At 36.5% G+C, this 23,555-nt stretch overlaps 1 protein-coding gene across 1 annotated transcript; it reads right to left on the reverse strand.

Moving 5' to 3' along the window:
* Positions 1-1,955: 1,955 nt before the first annotated feature.
* Positions 1,956-23,495, reverse strand: SLC39A8 (solute carrier family 39 member 8). The gene is made up of 8 exons (XM_065736924.1): positions 23,282-23,495; positions 17,208-17,376; positions 13,160-13,329; positions 12,493-12,615; positions 11,520-11,687; positions 6,538-6,745; positions 5,768-5,952; positions 1,956-3,151 (listed from the first exon to the last, which is right to left on the reverse strand). The coding sequence occupies exons 1-8, from the start codon at positions 23,459-23,461 to the stop codon at positions 3,005-3,007; spliced, it is 1,350 nt and encodes a 449-aa protein (XP_065592996.1). The 5' UTR covers positions 23,462-23,495; the 3' UTR covers positions 1,956-3,004.
* Positions 23,496-23,555: the final 60 nt, after the last annotated feature.

Raw genomic sequence — 23,555 nt, forward strand, 5'->3', positions numbered from 1 at the left:
TCAAATAGGAGAGATGTTTACATTGCTATCATTAGCATAATTGAATGTAATCTATTCATGTCACCTGTAAACTATGCAGATCTGCTATTGTAGATCTTTTTACTAAGGTAACACAAAGCTTCAGGCAAGCTGCAAAACTTGAAAGAGAAGCAAAATAAATATCTCCAGAGTAGTTCCAGACTACTCTTAGATTAGGGCTGATATTTAATTTAGCTTAAAATTTGATACCAAATTTTCAGTTTAAAAAATGCTCTAAATCTTTATTCACTACAGATCTCATTGGAATGTCAAAAGCAATAACCTTAAACTTTAAGTACCAATTTAATTTTGCAATTCATTTTTCCTGAAACCATAGACAGTTATCACATATTGCATTTTTGACAGGTTGCCCCACATATGAATTCACTTTTCTGCATGTTCCTTCTTCAAGCAATTAGAATCTCTCCAGGGTATGTATTTCATCCCTATTTTTGTTCTTTATATACTTTTTACTCCAAAAAACATTGTTTTTCTCTCTTTAGAGTCTTTTATAGGTATGCCTTTTCCCCCCAACTACTTTAATGAAATCTAATGAAGTTAGTCTTGGGTCATGAACCACTGGGAAAAAGAGAAAACTTTATTTCAGTGAGCTATGTAGCACTAACATAGATTATTTTCTCAAATGTATGTTAGTCAGATAATTTGGTAAGAACAAATGTAATGTATGTTAGTCAGATAATTTGGTAAGAACAAATACAAAAGCACATGAGAGCCCTCTGAAGTGACATTATATATGGAATTTGCACTGTTGAAAAGAAGGATAAAGGGATGACATGAAATGAACAATGTTACTGATCATATTAATGTGAAAGAGAATATGAAATAATTTTTTCAACTGATTTTCAGACTTTTAGGGAGTAACTTACTGTAGTCTTATCTGCAACAAAACAGCCACTTTTGCTCATGATTCTTCCTCACTTTGTGTATCAAGAAAAACTAGCAAATTGCTGGCAGGCCTAGAATTGGAATAGATTCATTTTATATGTACTGGACAAACATAATACCAAAGTTCATACAGAAAAATCTTAGAGAAATAAAAAAGCTTTTTTACCTATGAAATATTCCACAAGCAAAAAAGGCAGTTTCATTTGTCACTAAAACACTAGACTGAATATTGGGTTTAATCATCTCTATTCTGCTCTGTGATCTAAAAGTAGGTTATTTCAATGATGCATTGACTCAATTCATTCTCCTTAGTGAACTCATAAAAATCAAATTTCTATTGCAAGCTTTTGGATATAAGGGTGAAAAGTTCCATGACACTATATTATTTCAATAATCTGATGAAATAGGACTAGCTGATTTTAAAAAGTCAACGAACATACAAAGTTATAATAAAACATTCCTGGGATACTTAGGAGTAGCATTTGCAAGCAACTTACACGCAAAGAATCAACAAGCAATAGAGGAAAGAATATGTAGTGGGTTGACTCCTCTTCAAAGAAACCCGGAGGAGACAAACTGACTCATAAACACATTTTCCATATAGCAAAAATCATAAACTAATTACATTTTAAACTTGAAAGCAAATTTTAAATTAAGAATCATCTACACCTCCTGCATAGCTTGCCTGTATAAAATGGTTGGGTTTTGTTGGTGATGGGTTTTGTTTGTTTTTTATCAACCAGGGTCCTAGAAATGTCATTTTTCTAATGTAAATACAAGTAAGATTCAGATAAAATATTAAATCATTTACCTCACAGAAAGTATACTTTAATAGGGAATGAAAAATAAAGGATCTGTCCCTTCCTACTGGCAGGAAAGAAGCCAAGAAGTCGTATTTTCCTTCAAGCTGTAAAACTTGCTTAAAAAAATCAATGTAAAAGAAGGTTATTAACTACATGATATTAATACTTCCTTCAAAACTTAGTCATGACTGAAATGGCACTGAATTTCCTTGCACACATTTTACAACATCAGAGTAGCTAAACTGTTTATTTCTGAAGAACTCATACGTACAAACATGATTTTAGAAAGTTCACATTCAACAAATTGCTATAAAAGTTTGTATATTTAAGTAACACAACTTTCACCACACTGCAAACAAGGAAACTATTCGAATTGCAAAAAAGTATCCCGGAATGTTGATTTTAGCAAGTTTTTTTCTAAGTTCCACATTGTGCAAATAACAATGCACCCTTTCAAAATTTTAAACCAAAACACACACTTTTTTTTTTTAAAGGAATACCTATGGAAATTAAATATAAAACAATACTATTTTCATAAAATAAAAAATGCTTGACTTTTTTTTTTAAATACTCAATGTTTCTAAAATGTTGTGGCATTGATAAATTGCCTTAAATTTAAAACATGCTCCCTCCAATTAAAAAAAAGTGGTTCTGAAAATAAATCAACAATTCTCTAGTGCACACGAAGAGAAAAGATCTAAAGCAGTAAATGGTATCTTTCCTTCCAGTGTTAATTAGTAATTAAAAATCTTAGCTTCATTAGTACCTAATTTGAAATAGCTGGTTTTTTGGTTTTAGTTTTGTTTTGATGGTGGAAGGGGATGTTACACAGACAAATCCTGAAGAAGAACTCATAAAATTAAGCAGCTTTGAAACTGCTTGTTTTCATCACAGTTACAAAAGGATTTGGGAATTTGTTGTTTTCTTCCTTGAACACCTCAGCTTTCATTTGGTCTGAGTTGCATGCACTGCATACTTTTACTGGCCAAGAAACATCCTTTTTCTCTATAACAGTTCAGATATGTCTGATAATTTTTAGGTAGAAATACAAATAGAAGAATCAGTTCCTTAGTAGACTACAGAAGTTGACAGATCCTACTTTCAGATCAATTGCAAGTCCAAAAAAATCGATTTACTGCATTTGGAATGGGGGGAATGGAACCTGTCAATGTTTCAAAACCAAGAGGAGAAAATGAATGTCCCTTTATTGGTTTCAAATGTCTTCCATCCATAATTTACTTGACGTCTTCAACACTGATTCCATTTTCACTTGATTATCACAGCTGAATATTTCCTTCATACAAGGTAATCAACAGTATAGCAGCAAACCCCGTTAGTAAACCAGCATTCTGAATAAGGAAGAATGTGAGATCCATCTTTCTTCCTGTCACTTTCTCTCTCAGCATATCATTCATCTCCGGGAACTGAAAAAGTGGATAATTTTAGGTAAGTATTGCCACCTTGTGGTAGCATGTGTAACTTAAGGTTATTTCAGAACTGAAACGTACTCCTGTTTTGCACTGCCTTCTAGAACTAACGAAGAGTGAAGGCAGACAGACAATAAGTCACTCTCATTATGCTGAAATGCTATTTCATCAAGGATGGAAAACTGAAATGCAGTTTTGATTTTCTTCTGCTGTGGTCTTGCCTGGTTTGCTCTCACACAAATATCCTATTTTTTATTTTATTGTTCCATATGTAACTGGGAGCAGCTGCCCTTGTACTGCTAACTGTTTTTTCCTTCACTAAAATGGACAGAAGTCTTGATTTAGGAATTAAAGATCAAGATTCTATTACTTTATCTATAAGCAAAAGAAGTAAAGCTGAAGACATACACAGCCTCTCAGAAATAAGAAACCTGTTACAAATAGAAGGTCTGGTGGGCTAATAAGGTAGCAGTAAAGCAAAGAAGAAAGAAGAATGAGGTGAATCTAGTGGTAACATACGCAGTGTTACCTTACAGTGTAATGAAGGAATTATTGTTTTCATAACAGGCATCTTAATGGTACGAAAATAGCAAAGGGTGGCTATTAACTGCAGGAAAAAAAAAAGATACTTCCTCTGAGAGCAAATGGAGGTGGTGGCAGATGAGCACTGGTGATAAAGGTCTGCAGCAATAGCAGGGGGGCAATTCAGGGTATGTGTTTGTTGCAAATAAAGTCAATTGCAGATGACTTTTACTTACATTTGCCAAAGTTTAATATCTTTTCCTGGTGTGCTGAAAGTAGTACAGCCAGAATGCAAAGAGGACTCTAAAGTTTGGTTTCAGTTCAGAAGCCTTCTGTTGGGATGACTCAGAAGTTTTATCTTTCCTTCACCTCGTAAGGCAAAAAGAACTATTCTTGAAGAACAGTGAAATTCTTGAAGAACAGATTAAGGTAAGGGGGAAGTGGCTAAAGCTTCCCAGAAATCAATCCAGAGCTCTGTGTTCCTCTTACACAAGACGCAAGAACAAAAAACCAGATTAGCTTCATGCCATACAGCAAGGCTCATTTGTGCTCACGCACCTCAGTGTACACATTCTCACACACCCGCAGCTTCATCATGTGATGATTTTAATAACATGGAGGCTAGACTGTGCCTCTGTTCAAAATGGAAAAGAACAGGAAAAAGAAAAGAAAATAGATAAGACATTTTTGTTAATCCTACCTGCTTCTACAAACAGACCAGAAGTATGTGAAAACCATAACAGAAAGTGGAAAGGCAGATGTGTACTAAGCACTCTAATTCAGATTTGTCAGAGGGGAGAAAAGCTCAGACAGGTAGCTGATATAATCCAAAAACCTAGAAAATGAGAGATGCAGGAGAGATGTTGGAGGAGAGGGTAGAGAAAGAGAGCATGCAGAGCAATACATACAAAAATAAGACTGTTACCTACTTCAACAGATTTAATAATAACAATTTTAAATTGAGACACAGTAAATGTATGCCATGGGTTTTGCATATCATAGCTGAGTACACTACAATTCATTATGAGAGTGAAACTAAATGAAAAGTTTAGTAATTAAGGTACTACAAATTTAATAAATAAACTATTTATATTGTTTATTTAATTCTAAGATTACTACTTATAAAATCCTCTGTTACTACCTAGACTAACATAGTAATGTAAGAGTCACAGTAAACATGGAAGAGTTCTTAAATGCATGCAGAATGCAATTGAGGTTCTAACTTTTCTCAAATTCATGCCTCATTCCAGTTTTGCACCCAAATAGTTTCTTATGTGACAACACCTTTGCAGATACATCTGTTTCCTCAACAACTCAATTAAACATAATAAAAGTTTTAACTCTTGAAACATCATTTTTATTTTGGGATAAAGCTTCATTTTAAGAGTAACTCATGAAATCCTGCTGACTGCCTCTGAAGTGAGATTTAGTTCTTAACACCTAAATCTGATGTGGACCTTAGCACAATTTCTTTGCCTTGTATATTTATAGCATACTTTCAAAAATAAATGACAGACTGTTTCAAACTGAGCTCAGTAAATCACAGGTATTTTGTTGTTGTTTTTCAGTCTGAACCAAGAAGCGGGTTTGATGCAATTTAATTTAAATCAGAATGGAATTTTTTACCTGAGCAACTCCAAAATTACTGCTGAGGTTACAAATACAAAATATTTGGTTTCATTTCGTTAATATATATATTTTTTTACTTTTCTTTTTGAAGATGACTTTCGAAGAGGCAAGTGATTAATTTAATAATAGAAACACTTTAAAATGCTGAAACAAAATATTTAAATATTTTCATTCTTTAATGAAAGCTGCCCAAGCTCATGAAAAGCTTTCCCTTATTTAAAACTTCTTTTCAGTAATAGTCTGGCCAGCCCTAGTTGTGAAATCAAAGGCCTTTCATTTAATGAATAAGCATAATTGTTTGTGCACCACCATCAAGGTTACAACTGATTATTTAACATCTAATAATAAGAATGATTCTAGCATGAAAGGGACAGAATATTTATTTCCACCAGAGAGACTGTTTTTGAAGTCTTTGTTTTCTTGAAGAAAACTAATTGACTGAAAAATGAAACTCTTTCTCACCATATCCGCCAGAGAGATGTACAGGAACATTCCACCAGCTACAGCAAAAATGATGGTAGGAGCGAAGTTGTTGCCTACTAATATACCAAGAGCCATCCCAACGTAACAGGAACACGCAGACAGAAAGTTGAAAAACAGAGCCTGTCGAATACTCATCCCAGCATTTAGCAAGATGACAAAATCCCCTAAGAGAGAAAGAAATGAAAAAAGTGAAAACGACCTTCAGCAAATGACACTGTTTTCTGATTTCAAAAGAATTTAAAAGGAAAATACATTATTTGAAACAACTTATAATCCACTGTTGTTTTCCCTTCATTTAACTAAATGATAAGCATTTCCCTTCAATACTAAGATATCTGAAAAATTCTTAAGCAATTAGGTAATGTAGAACTTAGGTAAGAGTTTGAGAACACAGGATTAGCCATAAAGGAAAAAAAAATAGAAGAAAAAAAAACCCATGACATAGGACGGCATGTATGAACAATATTTGTCAGCAGCACGTGATTTGGAACTAGATGACCTTTGAGGTCCCTTCCAATTCAAGCCATTCTATGATTCACTGTTCTAATATTCATTCCCAGCTTCCATCCATTTGCATTCAAGAACTTCCTACAATAGACATGTGTTTTGGCACTTGGGAAGATACTTTGATGAGCATTTTTTCCATCAAATTGTCTAAATTTCTTTTCAATCTATGCCAAGTTTTGGCAAGTGTAATTTCCTGCACAGGTGGTTTCATATAGATCAATATGTTGAATGAAGTTTCTTACCCAGCTCATGAGGAAATTCTTCACACAAGATGGCTATGGAAGTACTAAGTCCTTGAAACAGAGACAAAGTGAAAGAAGCACCAATTGCCAAACCATCTAAGAAATTATGTACGGCATCACTCAGCGTTACCATCCAAGCAATGGTTCCAATCTTTGACAGTGGACGCCCACCAAGACATCTACACAAATTGCCCTGTATTTCTTCTTCCTGTAAAGACAACATGATAAAGTATTTATATAAAACACCAAATAAAGAAGCCACTGAAACACAGTTCTGGCTTTAAATGAATGCTTAACATAAAATAAAGCACTAGAATGTAAGAATACCAGAATGCTTGGTCTAAGAAGAAGGTGGCATAGGTAACAGCAACAAATCTTTTCTGATTCAACAACTTGAAGTGAACGGCCTGACCACCTAACTCTACAACTTCATATGAATGCCCTCTGTCTGAGATGGAAAAAAAATCCAGATCACCATGGCTAAATGTCTCTCTGAAAGTCTTGCTCAGATTAAGAGGCTGCCAAGGATTGATAAAGACCTTCACAGCTTCCTCAGTCACCTCTATTAAGTGGTTCCTATTAATGGGAAGGATCTGCAATTGAGAGCATCTGCATTTCTGTTATGGTTTTATGATTTTTGTTATATTATTGATATTCCACATCATAACATCATGTGGTGTATTGGAAGTTCAAGAGTCAATGCTCTAGCCCCATGGATCATCAATAGTTCTGAGTGTACCTGTCTCAGAAGAGAAGAAGAACTACATTATCCAGAGGACTGTGCGATGCTTTGCATTTTTACATGTTTCCACACAGAGGGAAAGATAAAAACTGTCTGCGGTCACGGAGACTCTTAATCTCAGGGTTGTGGGTTCAAGCCTCATGTTGGGTGCCAAAAATGTCAATGGTTTGTGGGCCAGTTTGACCCGGTACCATGACAATTGAGGCAGGGGACCCACAGACCCACACCTCAGGAAAGAGGAAGGGGAAAAGAGAAGAAGGGAGAAGGGAGATGGGCCTAGAAACAAAACAGCGGCAACGATCTGAGGAGGAAAGATGATTTACTAAATAAGATATCAGAAAGCAAAATAACACAATATAACACAATATAATTGGAATTCAGGCTAATGAATCAAATAAAATGAGCAAGAGAAAGTGTCCAATAAACCGAAGGCCTTACGCTAACGCTGAAGGCGGACGGCTGCAACAAACACCCACTGCTGAGCTCCATCCCGAAGGGAAGAGAGAGTCCCGTGACCGCAGACAGTTTTTATCTTTGCCTCTGGGCGGAAATATGTAAAAATGCAAAGCCTCGCAAAGTCCTCTGGGGAATGTAGTTCTTCTCTTCTGAGACAGGTACACCCAGAACTATCGATGATCCACAGGGCTGGAGTATTGACTCTTTAACTTCCAATACACCACATGATGTTATGATGTGGAATATCAATAATATAACAAAAATCATAAAAACATAACGATTTCCTACCTAAAACAGTCCTGGACCAATTACATGTGGCTGCCAGCACATCATGTTCTTAGAGACAGGCACAGCCACCAGCAGTCAGTATGAGCCAGCTAGCTACACGGGAACATAGAAACATATCCAAGTTGTCTACTAATTTTATTTCTAAGTCAAGTCCAGTTATCGAAATCAATTTTTACAAGTTTCATTTTTAATAAGAACGTAGAGTGCCTAGTTCTGATTGTGCACGTTGAAGTCTCATGGCATGAAAACAACTGGCTGATATAAGCCTGCAACGCACATACACACCAGGGCTCTCAATCATTCCTCCCAGAAGTGGAAATAATTTATATACCTGACATCATGAAATAATGAAAAACTTGATGAAGATAAAAGGAACTGCCATTTCAGTTGAGAGCACAAATAATCTTTGCTAAAAAAAAAATCTAATGATCCATTTCAATAAACTTCTGTACACACATATACTGCAGTTACATTATATTTACAAACAGTATAGTATTAGGGGAAAAAAAAAAAAGAATTTGCAAATATGGAAATTGCCATATCAAATGCAAATGTTACCACGAAACTGATGTTTTAACTTAATGGGAATAAACACATTAATCAATTCTTTTAAAATCTTGAATGACAGAGTAATAAGGTCTGTCTCATACTTTGCCCACTGTGTTCTTATCTGACATACTCCATCCTTCCATGAAGGAGCTGCCTTGGGACAGGATGAAAGTTCAGATCAGGATTTCCAAGTCAGATGTGTACTGAATTACTTGAAACTTGTAGCTAATAAAGCCTTGGTTAAGAAATGGCACAAATGCCCTAAAGCAGTTATAACTCCTATTCAGTGCATAACAAGTCCCAGATTTATAAATTTATTATTTGAAATGAATAATAGCATATAAAACAGGAAGCTTCCTTGAAAATTGAAACAGTAGAAAAGATGTGTATAACTACGTTTCTCTGTGGGCTGCAGGGGCATAACAGGCTTAGCCAAGAATTATATAAAGGATTCATTTTCTTCTGCCAGTTGCACAGGTGAGAATTCCAATTAAACTCCAAATCATTGCATACATATTTATGACAACTATAAAAATCTGATCTCAAGGACTTTTTTGTTAAAATAAATACTTTACAAATATTCACACTGAACTTCTTATGCCTCTATGACGAAAATGAACATTATATAAGAAGATGATGTTAAGAGTTAGCAGTAGAGCTCATGAAGATCTGAAATGACTTCAGAAATGAGCTGAGGTTTGGGTTATCTATGGACTTTTCTAAAGTAACTTTACTCTTTTACTTTTCTAAAGTAACTGCAATTAAACTAGGATAAAAGTATTTTTTAACTGTAAAACTACTTTCTTGATCCAATCTTTCAAACTTTAGAGACAACTGTAGCTTAAAAACTATCAATCAGATTCTGAGAGACTTCTGTTAAATGTATATGTGGCTATCTGCCATTTACTGTGTAGCTTTGAAGTACAGTTCTTGCCTGTAATCTATTTCAGATAATGACAGGACTTCTTTCGTAAATCATATAAAGTACAAGGACATTGCTTGTCTGGGTTTACATTCTGAACTTTACCAGCTTATGTCCAATAGAAATAGACAAATGACTAATACATATTCTAAATGCACAAGGCAGACTACTGATAAATCTGTCTTACAAATATGCGGGCTTCTAAGGCAAAAATGGACAGTGTCTGTCTCTGAAGGACTGTTCCCACTTTGTCATGATACTTAAGAACATGTCACAGAAGAGATGCCAGCTAAGGAACTCCAGAACACCCAGGAGGTCTGATTTTTATTATTTGTTAGCACAATTCTGTATTGTTTATATCGCCGTAATTTATGGTAAATCAAAGCTAACCTTGCTGTTTTTGCTTTTTAAAAAAACAAACAAACAAACAAAAACTTTTGAAGCAATGATCTGTTTCTAAACTTAAGAAATGGTATAAGATAATGTAGGAGAGTCTCTATATCATCTCATCAGGTTACTATTGCTATTTCTAAAGAATCTGTGACTCCCTTAGACAGAAGTCAGAATCTCAACCTGTTAAATGCTTGCAGAGACAAAAGATAATTCTCCACGTTAGCAGAAGATCCAATAGCAGTTAGGACACAGCAACACCTCTCTGTTAAAACATCTTCCTTAGATACCCTTTAGCATCCCTTGGGATTGCCAGCAGGATCAAGAATAAACCCTGAAAATTGCTTGGAGGGCATAAATACCATAAAGTTTTATTATATATGTCTAATGGTACATGCTTGAGACTACAGCCATTTTCAGCAATCAGTCTCTGAAGCAACTTTAAAAAAAGCTTCTGTTGTCAAGCCATGAAATTTTAATAGCAGATACAAATAGTAGATACAAGTTCTGGGTCAGCAAGAAAGAGGTTTTCAAGGTTGCAATCACTGCTGCAAGTGAAATTTAAAAGTATGCAACCAATTAAACATTTACATTTACTCTGTCAGTCATTTTGTTCAGGTATTAAAACAGAAAAGGTACCTGGTTTCAACCCACATGATAACAGCTACTGCACTCTGGCACAATCAGACTCCAACCTCCACCCTTATGGCCTACATGATGCTACATGATACACGTGTTTGCCTCCTTTCTCAAGCTTTCGATTGAGAGGATACTCAAATTATATTATGTATATGTTGGCTTATCCCAAGTGGATCTCTAAGAATCAAAAGCATGTAAAATGTGATGCTTACCTACCCTACTGCACTACCCTGTGAAGAGCACAGATGGTAAACCAGAAATCTTACTGTAAAAATTTTGCCTTAGCCAGTTGGTGCTATGGAATTCCAATTTGTTTTTGTTTCTTTGTTGCTTTTTTAAATAAGGGCCAGTATTGCTCCTCTGTGCACAAGGAAAAAAATAAAGTTCACCAACATATTCTTCCTGTTTCCATTTTTCTCTCAGACAGAAGGAGGTTATATTTGTAGTACAGAAATAAACACAGAAGTATAGAACAACAAATCTGAAAAAAAATTATATTTAAACCAGGAGGAATGGGTACTATCTTGACATATGATACTTCCATAATTCCCACAATATCTAAGTATACAGCACTAGCACAACCAGCATAACAGTTATTGCACCAGTTCTCCTCATTGGTCATTGATTCAGATAAACCAAGTTCTCAAACTTAACATTATGTGGGTCAGAAACACAATGTAGATCATGTAGCATTAAAACGCACTTTAAATAAATCAGTAACATCAAAATCAAAATTAACAGAATTACCTGATTAAACATTTATCTCTGTCCTATCTGCTCCCACACTGATATCTACTACCATTTTTGGTAGTAGAATGAATCCATTGTTCAGCTTTCCTAAGTTTGCCCCCCCAAAAAACATACTTTTTCATAGGGCTCAAGCAAGGTACAAGCTAAAAATGTAGAAAAACTTCACAGATGTAACAAAGACTCATACTCTCTCTTCCTTATATATGCTTATATAATAGGTAGGAATAAAACAGATAATTTTCATACCTGTGCTGAGACAACACTGATGCTGTCAAAACCAAAATTTCCATTGCTCTCTATGACGGCTGAATTTGCATAACAAGTCACCCCATTGCTGGATGATGGTTGCTTGGAGGGGCCAGACTTATCCTTAGATTGATTCTGTTCACCATTTTCTAAGTCACTGTGGCCAGGCTAGATGACAAATAAATAAATAGGTAGCTTATTAAAGAAAAAGTGAAATAAAGAAATATAGACCCTAAAAGAAAATGCACTGGGCATCATATTCATGTTATCTTGCCTCAATATCAAGTTTAAACGAGCAGCAATAAATATTTTAATATTTAAAATTTTAAATGTAAAAGGCCTTTCTCTGAGACTAATTCAGTCTCATCCATGTGAGCACACAGAAATAAAGTACCCTGACGTACAGGTAGAAAGCAGAGTCAATTATCCGTACTGTGTAGTATTTGGATAATTGCAATGTGACTAAAGCAGGTTTGTGTACCAGAGCATGGGAAACACAGAGCTAGTCACTGCAGGTGAGATTCAGGAACAAACAAATTGAACTTTACAGATGAATAAGAAGATTTATAAGAAGATTTATACAATTATTTCTCCTGCCCTAACAGGAGCTCCAAGGGCGTACTCCATTCTCTTCAACTTTTATATGTTTCCACTTATTTTCTTCTGATAAGTTTAGCTCTCATGCTGCAGATTTGGGCCTTGAAAGCAGCTAGAGCATATGCCAGTGACAAGAGACCACACACACACTGGGATTCTATTTCCAGCAATGCTTGTAACTTCCTGTAAAAAGTGAGATTGCTTTACCTCTCCGAATGGATTTTAAATAGAAGTATCAGAACACTCAGTAATGCTGAAATCCTCAGAAAAAAATAAAATAATAAAATAAATTCCCATATCTTATTGAAGTATCAAGAATCTCATAAAATATAACACGTTCTTTAAGGCAAGGTTTGCAAAGGTAGATTTTTGTTACCTGATTGTAGATCTTCAGTATCACTTTAAGAATCCTTTCCACAAAGAAGAGAATATAGAACCCACCAAACACAGCAACTGCTTTCTCAATGTAGTTATCTACATGGGAATCAAATCCAAATGCCTAACAGCGAAGATAAAAACAACGCAAATTAGACTGAAATCTTAGTACAATTCCATAACAATTTCCTCCACCACACACAAATACTCCACAAAAATATAGACAGTCTTTATACCAGCCACGAGTTTCAGTGAGGCAGAAATTATGAAAGATTCTGATCTTTCCAGATTATTATTTTCTTCAATTTGAGTTAAATATCAGCAGTGTTTTAATACAGTAGAATTTTACATGCTGATGTAGTAGTTAACTGCATAATTAGGAGGTCTAATTTGGAACAAATCTAAGACAACTAGAATTTTATTCAATCCATTCCTCTTCCCGTCCAGAGGCAGAATAACCCTTCGTCTTTCCCAGGACATTGCAACACATGGATCTTGATAGCTTTCCCCACCCAGACAGAAAGAGAGGGAAGCTAGCATCACTGATGGCCAACCACAACCCTCTGGGGACTACAACCCATGCTCACAGACCACCACTGAAGCATGCTTCTGGAATTATTATTCTTCAGAAACTATCACACAAAAACATAAAGATTTTCCTTGCTTACCTCTGGAATGAGCTGGAAAATTGCATTAGAAAAGAGAGTACCAACGGCCAAGCCCACAAAGTAGGTTAAAATCTTAGGAAAATAAGACTTCTTTAAGAGAGGAGTTAAAACAAATCCCAGAAGTGATGCCAAGTTAATGATAGTCACAGCTAGGAACCCAAATCCCCAAACTGTGGATAAAAAACAAACAGAAATATAAAAAATTTTAGTATAATACTCACTTAGGTCTGCTTGTGATTTTATATGACCTCTGAATTGATGTAGAATTGAGAAAAATAATTGTTCCCTACTTGCAATTATACTTTACAAAGATAAAAAAAAAATTACAAACACACAGATATTTAAAGCATATACCCACAGAAGGGAAATACGTGGACATACTGTCTGAGACTATCATATTAAAAACTGAAATTGGGCTAGTACAGTATCTGGGATATACAATATCTGCTGGAGTAAATCAGATTTCTTTACAGTCAGAGAAGATTAAAAACTTGGGTTTAAGTCAACAGTCAAAGTAACTACAGCACAGGCTTAAGATGGAACATCTTGCTGGTCCCAGGGTTAGATCCAGCTGTCACTTACTCTTAAAGAACCCCAAAATAGAAAATCTGCTGTCTTGGCTGCACAATACCCTTAAGTCCTTCCTGATAAAGAATGGTTCCTTCAAATCATCCTAAGGTTCCCAACATCCCTCTTTTTCCTACCATTCAAAGTACTTCTGCTTTGCTGAAAACACAGTCCATCCCTGCTTATTAGACATGCAAAGTGGTAGATAGCTAGTAGTAGAGATGACTAAAATAGAAACGAAACCATATAAAGAAGTTGTTCTAGGTTCAAAAAGATGGACACCAGGGAAAAAATAGTTTTTTAAGAAGTGGCAAATACACCTGGTTTGGCCATCATTTAGCTTCTTTCACCATACACATAGTTTCAGATTTTCTGAGTTCAGACACCAGAACTTGTAATTATTTTGGTATCTGAGTTGCAGGTTGCAAGAATGTCACTGTATGTTTTGTTGGGTTTTTTTTATATGAAAACGAACATGAAAATATTCTGCTTCTGTGTGGCTACAGTTTTACCCAGTTGGAGTTCAAGTCTCTGTGAGTATGAAAAAGCCTTAAGGGTTCCACTGATAAGGTCTACAATGCTGCCTCAAGTGAGGCCACAGAAATGCAAAGATTTCAACATGGACAAAGAGTTTGTCTTCAAAAATCAACCACAAATTACAATCAAAGCCAACACAACGTTGGATATATATAAGAACACTTCAGTGATCCAGAAAGCTGCATCAATATAATAGCCTCATTATATGTTTTGCTATGTGTACGTAGAGAAGTCACCACAAATTCCTTTCTGCATAGCAGAAACAAACAGAACAGATTGCAGTCTCACAAGTTTCCTGTAACACTAGATGAGCAAACACACTAGACCAAATTAATCACCTGCAACTGAGATTGCTACACATCATTTGTACAGAGACACAATTTCTTTATGTGATGAATTTCATATTGTGTAAAGAACAGGAAGAACAGAAAGCACTAGAAGCATTCAAAGCATTTGCAAGAGGTACATCAATGCCAAGTATAATATTCATTTCCATTTTTTATAGAGAAGGAGAGACAGAGAGGGATAAACAGACCACTAGATAGGGTTAGATTCACTAAGCTGCACAGCAGCCTCACTTCCATTACAATATAAGACAGTCAAGCTTGTAAATGTCATTTTGAAATCAAATCCATAATAAATGTCATTGTGAGTCACACACTGCCATTTGGGATTACCATAGAAGACCAAGTCTCTCAGTTAAAGACAAAAACAATTCCTACACATTTATCCTGAGCAAAATACAGACTTTAAATTGAGTTAACAAAACTAAAAACAAATAAAACATTTATCGGATATGAAACATTTAGGTTACATGCCCAAATTACTTCACCAGACACAAGAAATAAGAACAACTTTCATAAACTATCATTAAAAAACCCTGTCGCTACTAATCACTTTCTACAACAAAAGACAAAGAGGATAAGTTGTGTGTGTAAAACAGTAGATGCCAAAATGGTAGGAGAATGGAGCTTAAAAGCAAGCACAGAAAAAAAGGTTATTGCCAAATTCTGAGAAGTACTCACAATACTACATGCTTCTCTATTGTACGGTCTAACATTCATGCTGGCACTCTTTGTTCAGAACAGCCTCATGTACAGGGACAGTTAACATGAAGTTCATGCAATAAATAAAATACTTATCACTTTGTTTAATGCAGTGGGAGATGTCTCAAGGTACAAAAAGAATGTGTGTTTGCAAGTATAGATATAGTCTAACCTACTGGTATGAATTACCCCCTTTTGTCACACTGAGAAATGTTAGGAAAATGTATGCACTGTTCTCTTAAAATGTTTTTTATTTACTAGGACTCCAACCACACTAAGCCCTCCATGAGTGCATACAACTAGAAAACAAGTTTCTCTGACATCATGTATCAGAGCAGAGCACTGAAACAAGTTCTACCCTGAGACTGTGGCATGGACAGCTTCTGCCATCAACCACTCCATCAGTCTCTAGAACTCCAGCCCCAGCAAAGAAAGTGCCAAGATGACAAAGAATGAGAAATCAAAAAACAAAAACAAAACAAAACAAACAAAAAAAAAAAACCACACCAGATAGCAGGAGAGCAAGTCCCCCTCAAAACTCTCTTGCTCAGTATTATCCCTTACAAGAAGTGGGGACCCCTGCTCTAGGCCTTCCTGGGACAGGCTCAGGTTCCTCATAAACCATTTCCTAGAAAGGAGAGGAAATCAGGGTATGAAAATCTTTTTGAGAAAGCCAAGCAGATTGAACAGAATCCATTATCATTGGAGGGAAGAAATGCCATTGGGCATTTACAGCTATTTAATGCTGCTCTGTACTACTCCCTATTACGTTTCAGAGAAGTGAGAAAGGGTAGGAGGAAATGAGTGTATCAGCTAGGTTAGATATTAAATATACAAACCCCAAGGAAAAAAGAAATACCATATGCTGCCTTTTAACTTCTAATTTGTTTATGTAACACCTCTTTACTGCTGCCCCATGAAGTTTATTGAATTAATTTCTTCTGTATGCCTTATCTGTTCATGTTTTGGAGGACAGGATATTCTTAAAATGTATGTGAGTCCCTAAGCAGAAAACTCAGAAGCACAGCTGGAATGTTTCCTATTACTGTCCATCGTTTTTGCACGATGGACAGTAATAGGAATCAACTGCTCTCAATATTGCCACAATACTGATTCATTTCTTATGGGGCAGAGATGGGGGGCAACACATAAACCTACAGCAGGATATATGTGCATTAAAGCATACTTTTTGCACTTGATCTTTCTGTGAATTTTCCTGTCACAGTCTCACATGCTTGTGGTTTTTAAAAACTCTAAGCATGGGCCTTGCAGATTTCATGTGCTACAGACAAGGGAGGGGCAGAGAAAACACTGCCTTGCTTATCTGTCTACTGGACGCTGTTTCTGAGCTGTCCGGATAAAAGAAAAATAGGAGTGGTGGTCTAAATGGCTTAGGTGATCAACTACAGATCAAGCCTTCCACACACTACCTACACAAACAGTGCCCTCAACAATACTAAAAGCTTCCTGAAAATATCTGCCCTAATAAGGTATAAATAATCTTAAATAATCACGATAAATCAATGCCACAGTGTCAATGATTAATTAAATGTATTTCTCATTCACAGCAACAGGTAAGTTTTAGAAGTGAGCAATAATTCCTAATAAATATATTATTTATAATTAATTATACTAATTTAAATGTTACTAACGGTACTTCGAAAGTTATGAAAAACAATGCAGTACCTCTGCTTGAAAATACTGTCATTTGGCATATGCTCATTCAACACCTCATCTTTTACATTAAGTCCCTGAGAACAATGAATTTGGATATCTCACATTTGATCCTTACCCATACAACGAGTGACTTTGTCAACCAGCTAATTCTTCTGTCTTATAGTTCTTACCATACTGTAGGTTCCATGCAATCTAATCAAAGTATCAGTGAAATAACTAACCTTGTAAAGAATGTGGTCTAGATGAATCCACAGAATTTTCCTGATGATCACATGGGTGAAAAATTAGCTGTTGCAATACAGCAGGACATATTGTAGAAAAGTCAGAATTTGATATGTGACTGTTGTTTGGTATCCCATGCAAAGAAAAAATTTCCTCCCCTGTTAGGCACTGCAACAAAAAGGATTTTGGCAACATTAATAATAATAATACAGTAAATGATCCACAGTGAAACCCAAGAATTATGACGTGAAAACACTCTAACACATTTTCAACATAGTGTACTCACTATTTGCATACTGCTCAAGAAAACATGAAAATTGCATAATGTGAAGCAGAAAGGAATGGAGGTATTTTAAGATAAGTTAAAATCAGTGAAACAAGTTTTACATTGACATTTGCAAATCTTATGTCCTGTGAACCAGGACAGACAATCTTAAAATATGTCTGGAAAAATAGCTTCAAAATAATTACAATCCCATGTAATTACAAAATAATTAAATTTAAGAACTGACGAGACACAGTTAAAATCTTAGCAATGGAGTAGCATCAGAAAAAGGACAGTGACTGCTGAGTGACGGTTGAGGGCAAATGTGCATAGCTGTGCTAAATTAGGCCTGGTTCTTCTCTTGGTTATTTTCAACCAAAAAGATAAAATACTTCAATAATACAATACTTGAAATACACATTTCTAGAAAAATTGAGTGCTTTTATATTAAATGTTCCATACCACTAAAGACTTTCATCTAATGATTTCCACTTACTTACATTCATGTTCTCCTGAAATGATCGATAAACTAATAGTGTTATTTTTCTGGCTGCAAACTAAAGTAATTAAACATGCTGATGTACAAAACACACATATAAGGATGAGTCTCAAGACCAAGTGTTTTCTTTCTATATGAAACGCCAATTCAGCACACAGTGTGCTCTGTACTGTATCTCAGTGTCACTACAAGCGTAGAGAACTGGAAGCCTCAACAAATTACAAATGATCACTTCCTACTCTTTTCAGCTTTTACTAGCCTTCAGACTCCACTGCACTTCTCCAGTAATTCAGGATTATTCATAAAGCAAATTTCTTCTGGAGATGAGCCAAAGTAACTACAACTCATTTATTTCAACAGAACTGTCTCCATTTCTACTAATAAATGTTTTTCTAATACTGTCCAAAGATGAAAGGTATGCACATATCATTTTCATGTGACTATTTTGTGTTAGCTGAGAGGAAAAGAACCTTTGGGCCAATACAACCTTCAAGACAAATTAAATCCGGAATGTTTTTGCCCTTACTGAATGACCCAGTCTAACGCTGGCTTTTCTGTTTTAAAGTACATTGACCCATTTAGTCTCAGTGGTAGTAGTGCACAGAGAAATCTTCACTGAAAATGGATTTTTTTACAAAAAAAAAAAAAAAATTAGTAGCTGAAATTCTAAAGCTTTCTGAACTGGTTCTGTCTCTAACCATTTTACTCTTAAATCTGCATTACAAAATAATGCAGAATATTTAACTAATATCTCCAGTACAATACAAAGAGAGGATAGTTGTGGTCTATAGGAATAGCTCCTATACCGTGCTTCTTGTATTATCAGCTAGTTCACAGAGCAGTTTCTGGAAGGCTGCAGTGAATGGCTGATAGAAAAACAAGCCAGCATGCACTGAGGTTCATAATGTGGCTACCTCTAAGACATTTAACTATCTTTTCCCTAGAAATACAGAATGAATGACTAGTAATTTAAAATACTAATATATGAATATTAGTTTACAAAAGAAAGCAAACAAATATTTTTGTTGGAGCATAAAAAATATTAATTTGACAAGCATGAATTAATAAATTTGAGACTTAGAAAGAAATGAGAAATTTCATTGGACAAGAGCTCTTTTACGCAAGGACAAGAAACAGCATTTTATTTAATTACTATTATTATTTTCATCAGGGACAAACCCATATGATAACAACTCCTGTAAATGATTCATTGCTATGAGTCACCTCATCCTCTAAGCAACTCCTACAGTCATCCATGGGCTGAAAAGCAAGCTCATGTGAGTTCACAGACACAATTAAGAGATTAATTAAAAGATTCAATCACTTAGAAGCCTTGGATTGGAGCAATTCGTGTTTGCACACTTCAAAACTCTGTATTTATCTTTGGAGAATAAATATATTAAGACAATCACGTTGCTGTAAAAACTCAAGCTATTTATTTTGTAAGACTGACAGATAATTGCAGCAGAAAGATAATTTATCCCCATGGACCAGAGGACTGAGGATGACGCCCTGGCTCAGTAGGTCTACCATCATGTCTGTCCCTTGCTATTCAGTGAACCTTGTCACAGTGGCTAAAAGTGAGATGACTGGCTATAACGTGACTGTCACCTAGTCTTTAACTCACAACTTTGAAGAAGATATAGCATAACTGACAATGTCTCTGAACTGATCAATATGAATTTTCATACTGTAAATGAAATAGTGACATTCTATTTCTTACAGTCTTTTCAATGCAGTACAGCATATATTTATAATTGAAATGCAGACACCAGATCACCACACTATTTACAGGAAAGAATGAGATAATTGCTCAGACAAAAGTAATGCAAAAAGCCTTTTAACAGTAGAATGAATAAAATATACTACAATGCCAACCATCTTGTAAACATCTCACTCCCTTTTCTGATTTTCTGATGTGTTCTTATCTTTGCTTTACCTTTATCTGCAGCATTCCACACTGATATCCAACAGCAACCTGTCACTGCAGTTTCTAGATGTTAGCAGATAAAATACTAGGCTAGCCCACACCAGGACTAAGCACTGGGTAATATAGTAGCAAGAGCAAAGAAGGAATGCAGTGGATACTTGTCTGACCAGTGTTTCCATTTTTTTATTTTTGTTTTTTTTCTTTTTACATAGCCTGAGCCTGGATAAGGCAAAGCAAAGACAAATAAATATGTTTTCCTCAACTTTCTTCTAACAAATTAAAGCATTTACTGCTGATGCAATGACAGACTTTTTAGTCACACATCACAGGCGTGAACTGGACACTAGGAGACAATCAGGCATTCGGTAAGCAGCTCTCTGCAAGAAACAGTCCAACCATGTGAAGCTGCTTGAATGCATTTGAGTGTTTTGGGGATTTCAAACACACCCCAATACGTTCATGGTAGCTGTTGATGTGGGGAGCTGAAAAATGTCCATGAATGCTGAAATTCACTGAAGATGTTCTAGAAGTAAGACACATATAGAGTAGAACAAAAAGCCTATTTATCTCCTCACTGGCTAGGCAACGCCAGATCGTGGTGATGGATCAAGACCATAAGCCACATACACTGTCAGGCCATTCATCCTTCTTTTAAGAAGCACTAGCAAATGCTACCAAAGTAAATAAATACTAGCCTGGTTCTAGTTTATCCAAAACATCAAACTTACTGTTCTAATTCCTCCTGAGGTGAAAATTAGCAATATTTGATCACTAATATCAGTAAAGATTTTTACTTTACTTTTTTGTCCAAAGTTCTGTTCTAAAAATAAAAGACATTACATTACAACAATATTCAGGCACAACATAAAAGTTGGGCATATTTACAGTTTTAGAACAGTCAAATTATGATTTTAGCACCTACTTACTACCCCAAATAATAAAATAAAGGCAATGTTAGAGGCTTTCTTTCTATCCAACAGCCACCTACTTTACACATATTTTCTGACTAAAACTTCTGAATGTATGTATCATGTACACGACAATGAAATAAATGACAGAAGATAAAGGATAGCCTTTTTTTTACATCTCTTCCTAGCAATGTAAAGCATGTAGTGAGCAAACATGCCATCATCTATTGTATTGAAATCGCTTCTAGTTTTATAGTTACATGTAGGACTAAAACATACTGGAATTCCATGGTGAAGTGTGAAAAAAACAGCAGTGAGTAGCATTTGAGTTTCCTCAGTTACCATTACTTCTCTTAACATATAAGCTAAAACTTTCTTTAAGGAACAGTGATAACAGAAAAAAGGAAAAAAAAAAACAAATCCGGGGGAGGGTTGTCTGATATGACACATATACACAAAAAAAGCATCGTATTGAACACCAGATGATGTAAGCTAGCATACATGCCAACAAAGTTTTACACAAGTATATGTTCAAACCCCACGATCAACAAATGAAAGCATTTTTTCCCTCCTGTCTTATCATCTCAAATCAACCTGGAATAAAAGGACAGTACTAACAGAGGTTGTTTCTTCCTGCCAATTTTTGAAGGGCTCTGTCACTGTCCCTTACACATCTGCTCTCCACTAAAAATGACCTCAGGCTTGGATGAGGGGCTCTTGATAGCACCGGGATCTGTTATCTTCACTGAAAGAAAGGACCCGGAGTCATCCAACGAGCTCTGGACACAGAGGCTAGGAACTGAAAGTCTAAGATAACCCTTGTTTCCTCCTACAGTCAGATTATCTATGCAACTTCAATGGATGACCCAGCCTACCAGAAAAAGACATGATTCACTCTGCAGAGGTACTTATTTTCCTCCATTGAGATTCATGAGTTTGGGCCTCTGGTGCCTTACAACACACAAACTTAGATTAGTACACTTTCTGTCTTTTTTCAAATCAGTGAATACTCGAAATTATAATCTCATAATCACCAAGTATGACTCATAGTATCAAAAGTGGCCACATGAGTTGCTTACTATGAGCACGCATTTGTGGACAGCACTGCCCAAAGTTACTGATATACTTAACAAGGGATCAAGAGCCAAGAGGTTAAATGCACTTGCTTAAATGGATGAAAAGTCAATTTTAAGAAGCAGTACAGATAACTTAGTAAAAAAAGGATACACGTTTCAGTATAGCACCCTAGATATTTTTCAAAAAGGATACAATTAAAACAGGTCTGTTTAAAAGAAGAAGATTGTTTCAGTTAAGATGCAAAAGATGTATGAGAAATAGTGTTGGCACTAATAAGCACAAGCATTACTATTATTTTTTCTCTGTAGTCTGTGTACGAGGGCTACGTGCTTTCGCAGAGGGAAAACCTGAAGGACTAAGGAATCTGCTCATTTTTAAGCCCTTTTAAAGAAAGATCCTTTTCACAGCTGTATTTAACACTGCAAACTTGTATTTAGCATGTGTGGCAGGAAATGATTATACACATTTTTTTAATACACCGTGGTGGAACAGTGTTTATTTGTGAAATTTGAAATAGAAGCAGTGACTCTGGGAAATATTGCTATGCTCATACTGAATACTATGGTGATTTCAGTGGCATTAACTTCAAATTAAACCCATGGTCAAGGAAAAGACATTTGAATTGCACTCCTAAAACTAAAAGAGTTTATCCAAGGTTTGTCTCCACTACTGAGCAAGCAAAGGAGTTTCTGTCCCAAACATTAAAAAGAGTCTCACAGCCCTCAGAAAAGTACCTCCTCTGTTTCTTGCCAAGTTGAACCAAACCAGAGCAAACAGCCTCCTCTGCTTTCCTTTCATAAGGACATCTCCAGCAGCCTAAGGATTCCACTTCAGAAAAACACACATATTGTCAGACATCACACAGTTGGGAAATTAAGAACACAGTCTGAATTTTGTATGGAGACACTACACAGAATAAATAATTTCTTGAATCAGTATTCCAGTAACATTCAGTCAGTACATTAAACACCGTTCTAAAAGCTTTCAGTAGATGAACTGATGAACGTACTCTCTGCACTCCATTTAGACGAAAGATGTGGAAGTTTCTGAAAGCGTCTTCACACAAGTGGAGACGAAGTTCTTGTTATCACACAACAGCTTCATGTTAACTCGTCTCGAAGTTGTGCTTACATAAGACTCGGAGGAAAACTCCAGCAGCTTCTCACGGGCTGTCTGCCCACGCCAAACGCCAGGTGGAGCCGACCCCGATGGCAGCCCCCGACGGATGGCAGCGGCTGCCTCACCGCGAGCCGCTCCCTCTGACCGGTGCCGCCGCGGACCTTTGCTCCCTCCTTCCCCCCCTCCCTTCTTTCCTCCCCGCGGGGAACCACGGAGGCTCCGAGCCGGAACCCCGGCCGCGCACTGCAGCCCGGCCCTCCCGGCGGTACCCGTACCTGATTGTGGTGCAGGTGGGGCAGCGGCAGCACGGCGCTCAGCGCGGGCGCGGCGCCCAGCCGGCTCAGTAACGTCGAGAGCTGCCCGGCCGACAGGCTCCGGTTGCTCCCGAAGACGCGCAGCACGTCCTCGGCGAAGGTCGCCTCCGGGCTACCCCGCACCGCCGCCCCCGAGAGCATCTCCGCGCCGCGCCGAGTGTGGCCGGAGCGCGGCCCCTCGGCAGCCCGGCGGGGCGGGAGAGGCGGCGGCCCCTCCCCGGGGGGGGCGTAGTGG

This window comes from Cyrtonyx montezumae, unplaced genomic scaffold (genome assembly GCF_038088225.1).
Source record: "Cyrtonyx montezumae isolate F1298 unplaced genomic scaffold, pur_monq_1.0 scaffold_2, whole genome shotgun sequence".
Classification (NCBI taxonomy): domain Eukaryota; kingdom Metazoa; phylum Chordata; class Aves; order Galliformes; family Odontophoridae; genus Cyrtonyx; species Cyrtonyx montezumae.